Genomic DNA, 6,000 nt, shown 5'->3' on the forward strand with positions numbered 1-6,000 from the left:
TCCACACTAAATGGAACTTTGTAGGAACAATTTTGAGGTATATCACAACTTTGCAATCAGTACAGAAGTCGGAAGGTATGCATAATGCATATGTTCATTAGACACATACCAAATTATTTTAAGCAAATAAAATAAAATGAAGCATACAATACAACACAACACAATAGTCAAGAATAACCAACGGAACAAAACAAGAAAAAAAAAATCTTTTTCTGAACCACAACACAGTTACACAAGGTAAATTTTGCATACATTTTACAATCTGTGAGATTTCACTCAAGTCAGAGGTCATTCACAATGTTCCCATATGAAATATATATATCAAACAACATAACACAAGCAACCTTTATTTGTCTGCCAGCAATGGACTGAACTTCAAGCTTGGTAAAGTTTTAATCCAAGTCCATCCAGCATTGATAGGGGGCACGGGCATCTACTCGGCACCATCTTCTTCATAAGTATTGACCCGCTCACATTCATCAATCCATTCACTATATCTGCAGCACAAATTTCTAAATATAAGTAAGGCAATATAGAGGGGTACGAGGGATTGAATTTGAGAGATGTTCAGATGTACTTACATGTCTATTGGCTCTGTCAAAGCTGCAGGGAGAAAAAGAAAGAAAGGTAAGATTATATTAGATTGCCTCTTTCTTTTACAGACCATGGATAATCTCTTGTTTCACAGACATGTAATTTTCATCACAAGGTACATTTCATGACATGTAGATGGGGTTAGCAAAGATATAACATGTTGCTCAAGCTTCGGTATTTACGTAAGCACAAGAAAATTTTAAAAGCCAAAGTTGTTTACCATACAACCTGATATTAAATTAAACATCAGACAAGAATTTGACAACTAGATGTTGTCACTTTTTTAATAAATCACCCTATTCCTTGTCCACCCGGTTGTAAGATATTTTTAAAAGGGTGCATGTATAAGGAAGATTATTTTCTGTCACCGACAATAGAGCAGCCATGTGACCGCCATGGATTTCATCTTTGTTTTCTTTTCTGGGCACATTCGATGTGTCTATTAGCCATTAAATTCCAGAACGTACCTGTTACTGTAGTGCTGAAGCTCTCTTGGCAGATCCCACAGGTGGCCTCACCAATTAAGTTCTTCATATCACTGATGACAGATAAGTGCCAAGTGTAAGCACAATTTGCAGTTTTGGCTTTGGTATACACACCTCTATAATGGTTACAATAATCCTTGTTCATAATTGAGTAGGTTCACATAATAGCTTGATCTTAATTATATATGCCTAGGTACACAGAAACTATTGGACAATTGTAAACACTAATAACTTTAGCCTGCACGAATCAAATGTTAGTTCAGAAATCTATAACGACAGCAGTGCTTACATGCGGCATTCAACGCTGCTCCCGTGATTGCAAAAGGGACAACTGAAAACAGTGTCAAGTTTGTCCATCCGCTTCTTTGTTGCTGGCTTAGCTCTTGACTTCCTCTTCCCCATACTTAGGTCTTCTTCTCAGAAGAAAAATTAAAAGGCGAGTAGGAACTCCATATAAATAAACACATAATATCGGTGGGAAGAAATGATAAGCTGCATATTGTACACCATCTACTAGCAGAGAGATAAAAGAATACAAAAACAGCAGAGTTTCAGAACACAGAAAGAGATGGTGCTCAAACATATTGTTCTAGATCATTAGTGCTGTAGAAAGTTTTCATGTTTACATACATACAATAATATACACGAAGTTTTGTTTTCAATTTCTTTGATGTTCAGTGAACACACACATGATATGACTCAAGTAAAACTACCATATTGATTATCCAGTAGTCAATGAGCACGGAATCATGCAAAAAGTAACATCTGAGGAAGTTGTACATTTTAGGACAGTTTAGATTATCAGATGTCAGAACTCGGAAAAACATATTATATATTTTTATTTAAAATTTAAAACATCCCCTACTTTCTTTAAACTGAAAAGCAATTGAAGTGTAAAAAGGAATATGAATTTATTGGCTTTCAGGTTGCAGGTTTCAGCGAAAATATAAAGTACGTTCACATATATAGCTCAGTGGAAGCAGTTAGGTTAAAGTTTATAATCACTAACAAACATTTCTAAAAAGAAGAAACTTAACCTGCATAACTGAACCATTCTGTTACGATTATGATGCATTATGACAAGCTAAAAACTTCCATTAATCTTGGAAGAGGATCTAATAATCAAGGTCCCACTAGCTTGGCACACTAAAGATGACTCGAAATGACTCCTAGATCACAATTTAATTCCTTTAAGTCATATAACATCAAATATCAAGAAAGTTTTAGACCTGTAATTAATTGACAAACCAAAACACCCACAACCCAAAACTCGAAAATGCCACAAATCAACATTATGGGGAAAACCCTACATTTTTTAATTGTTTCTTGCAATAACATGATTCAATTCAATCAAACCCTAAACCTCAAAGCAATAAAAGAAATCAAATAATTAATCACAAAAAAAACTGACTTTAATACCCAATTGAGCTGAATTACAACACAAATCCTCCCACACCACCAATAAATTTACAATCTTGTGTAGGATAAATAAAGACCCAGCAGGTATTTAGCAAAAAGTTACCATCTTTATCAAAAAAATCAAACAATTACAGTGAATTGAAGATAAACATAGTTGATTTAGCTGCATAACTTTATAAATCAAGAACAAAGATATATAATTGAGGTAGCTCAAAAAAATTAAAAAAGATTGCAATTAAAATTGAGAGAGAGAGAGGGAGGGAGGGAGAGAGAGAGAGAGAGAGAGAGAGAGAGATGAGAGTTGAATTTACATACCAGAGAGTTTCGGTGGAAAGATATGAATTGTCAAGAGCAACCCCAAGTGAAAGACTAGATATACATACAAACCCGTATGTATCTACAGAACAAGCCTATTGGGAGTTGGGACATTGGTCAATCCTTTTCATACTTTTGACTTTATTAAGGTGGAATTTTTTTTATTTTTACTTTTAGTTTTTTTTTTTAAATATTGTTTAAATTCAGGTTAAAAATACGTGCAATTAAAATATAAATCATAAAACTAATTAAAAATACATCATATAAATCATGTATATAAATAATTAAAACTAATTAAATTCAGGTTAAAAATACATCCAATTAAAATGGATGTGAGGAATTCGAATATAAATCATGTGAATGAAGGACTCAAATGTAACTAATTTTATATAAATTAAGTTTGAGCACTAAAATATATATAAATGAAACTGTTTTCCAATTTATAAAACTAAAGCATAATAACCCGTGCGAGGCACGAGTCATTTTCTAAAGTTTTTTTATGCATCATGCAATTATAATGTTTGTAGAACAACTCCAACAATATCTTTATATAGGTCCTTGAGTTAAATTTTGAAGAAAATGAAGATAAAATTTTTCTCCAACAAGCTCCATGTCCCCCTCTATAACATTAGGAGCTTCGAATGTTTCCTCACTTTTAGGAGTGAATATCCCCTCAACTATTATTATATGATATTTTTCTTATCAATTATTTTATATTTAATGAATGAATATAAACATGGTAGTAAGTGTACGTTTAAAACGAAACGATTAAACTTAATCTGTACAATGCCGCTAGTATGTTTACAAATAAAAAGCTAAAAATTAACATATATGTTGAATAGAGAGTTGACAAAAATCTTGAATATTATTTAAATAAACTATATATACTATTCTATATTATTAATGAGCTCACTACTAACTTACAATTAACCTACTCAATTTAAAAAGAAAAAAAAATGCATAACTGAAGTCAGAATGACTTGCAATCATAATATACAATAATGTCAAATTTAAATTATTGTTAATATTAAAGTTGATTCTAATGAAATTCAACATATGTATGTATGGGAAAATGTTAGTTTTTTATTTACACGACTGTTAAGAAAGTAAGATTAAGTTATATGTATGTGTGTGTGTTACCATGTAAATTATTGTATGTTATATCTCGTAGTAAATTATGATGGTTTCAATTATTTATATGCTAAATATCTGATTTATGTACATGTATAATCATTATTAACATCTAGTGAGATAATTGATTACTTAAATAACATGCATTTATAATTATTCAAAAATTAAAATTATGTAATAAATAAATTCCTATAATTTATATATGGTATTCACATTATCAGTGACAAAAAATCCATATCTATTTTTTACGCAACCGGGTATCAATCATGGTTGTAACATAAAAAAGAATTATATATTTTTAAGACTTATTATTGATATTCATGATTTTTTTAAGAATTCGAAATAAATTTTTTATTTATATCGTTATTTAAACCGTTTTTAAGTTTCCTCCATTACGACTCTAATATTTCTTCATATAATAATTTGATATCATTTTATACAATTCTTCTATAATTAAAAATTTTCAGTTCGATATAGTTTTATAAATATCAGTTGAACTGGTTAATTCCTTCAAATTATTGAACAATATATGTTTTTTTTCCTTAAATAACATAAAATGCATTGAATCAAATGCTACAATATAGTATATATATAACTTTTATTTGAATAATTCAAAATCTTAAAATAATTCAAAATATTTGTACAATATTATCTTGATCAATGAATATTGCTGATCTAAAAGAATTCTTTTTAAAAAGTTAGTTTTTTTAAGTGAAAAATGAAATATAAATCGATTTAATATATCATCGTAGTTTTAACAAATCTAGTGAGATCTCATTTCAAATATTCTTAAAATTGGGACAAATCCCAAAAATAATAATGTGTTATCGGTGAAGTTAATAATTTTAATATAAATAATCAATTGACTTGATCCTATAAAGACCTCAAACACATTAATTTATAATAACATAATATATTAAAAAATTTCACATTATTGGTAAGATATTCTTGCCGAACTTGTAATTTAAATTTACTAAACATAGAATGTGACGATATTTTTCGGCCGGGTCATGTAGTCAAATTTCGAGTATTTTTTGAACAATGGGTCAAGTTCTAAAATGCATTGACTCATTATAATTCGAACTTATCTAAATATGTAATACCAATATAGATTATTTATATATAAGCGATTCTAGTTTCATTATTTTTTTTAAATTATTTATGTAAATTTTAATTACTTTTTATAATAATAAATATGTTAAAAATATATAAGATATATTTTCAAACTAAAAAATGATTAATAAATAAGATAATAATCTATTTATGTACTATCCCTAATTTTATATCTGGAATTCAATTTTTTAAAATTAACTATACAAATATTCAACTAACTATCCTTTTTTTGACGGAATTCAAGTAAGTACCTTTAAAGTTAAATAAAATATTCATTTAGCACACTTACATATTATGTGTATGATAAAAAGCACATGTGACAATATGGTGTAGTGGTAAGAGGTTTTATAGTTTAATGAAATAACTTGAGTTCGATTTCCACAAATCACATCTTTTATATAAATATTAAAATCAAAGGTAATTTAGTCTTTTTAATGAAACTTTTTAATCTCATTAAATTATCCCCTTGTTTTCCTATTATATATAGAAGAGACTAGCATAATAACTCGTGCGAGACACGAGTCATTTTCTAGAGTTTTTTTATGCATCATGCAATTATAATGTTTTTAGAGTAATTCCAACAATATTTTTGATACAGGTTCTTGAGTCAAATTTTGAAGAATTGGAGATAAAATTTCTCTCCAACAAGATTCATGTCCCCCTCTATAATATTAGGAGTTTGAAATGTTTCCTCACTTTTAGGAGTGGATATCCCCTTAACTATTATTATATTATATTTTTCTTACCCGTTATTTTATATTTAATGAATGAATATAAACAGAGTAGTAAGTGTACGTTTAAAACGAAACGATAAATCTTAATCTGTAGAATGCCGTTAGTATGTTTATAAATAAAAAGCGAAAAATTAACATACATGTTGAATACAAAGTTGACAAAAATCTTGAATTTTGTTAAAATAAACTATATGTACTGTTCTATATTA

The 6,000-nt window shown here is 28.6% G+C and overlaps 1 protein-coding gene across 1 annotated transcript; it reads right to left on the reverse strand.

The window, feature by feature from the left end:
* Window positions 1-183: 183 nt before the first annotated feature.
* On the reverse strand, window positions 184-2,928 carry LOC141666839 (transcription elongation factor 1 homolog). Its single transcript, XM_074473050.1, has 5 exons — window positions 2,814-2,928; window positions 1,369-1,492; window positions 1,062-1,132; window positions 582-603; window positions 184-497 (listed from the first exon to the last, which is right to left on the reverse strand). The coding sequence occupies exons 2-5, from the start codon at window positions 1,479-1,481 to the stop codon at window positions 434-436; spliced, it is 270 nt and encodes an 89-aa protein (XP_074329151.1). The 5' UTR covers window positions 1,482-1,492; window positions 2,814-2,928; the 3' UTR covers window positions 184-433.
* Between the last annotated feature and the right edge of the window lie 3,072 nt (window positions 2,929-6,000).

Source organism: Apium graveolens, chromosome 6 (genome assembly GCF_009905375.1).
Source record: "Apium graveolens cultivar Ventura chromosome 6, ASM990537v1, whole genome shotgun sequence".
Lineage (NCBI taxonomy): Eukaryota > Viridiplantae > Streptophyta > Magnoliopsida > Apiales > Apiaceae > Apium > Apium graveolens.

Bases quoted from the DNA above. Each gene is read 5' to 3' on its own strand.
- LOC141666839 (XM_074473050.1), bottom strand. From the start codon at position 1,481: ATGGGGAAGAGGAAGTCAAGAGCTAAGCCAGCAACAAAGAAGCGGATG. The intron at 1,133-1,368 runs GTAAGCACTGCT...ATCTGTCATCAG, and splicing joins AGCAGCGTTGAATGCCGCAT to TGATATGAAGAACTTAATTG. The intron at 498-581 runs GTAAGTACATCT...TTTGTGCTGCAG, and splicing joins TTGACAGAGCCAATAGACAT to ATATAGTGAATGGATTGATG.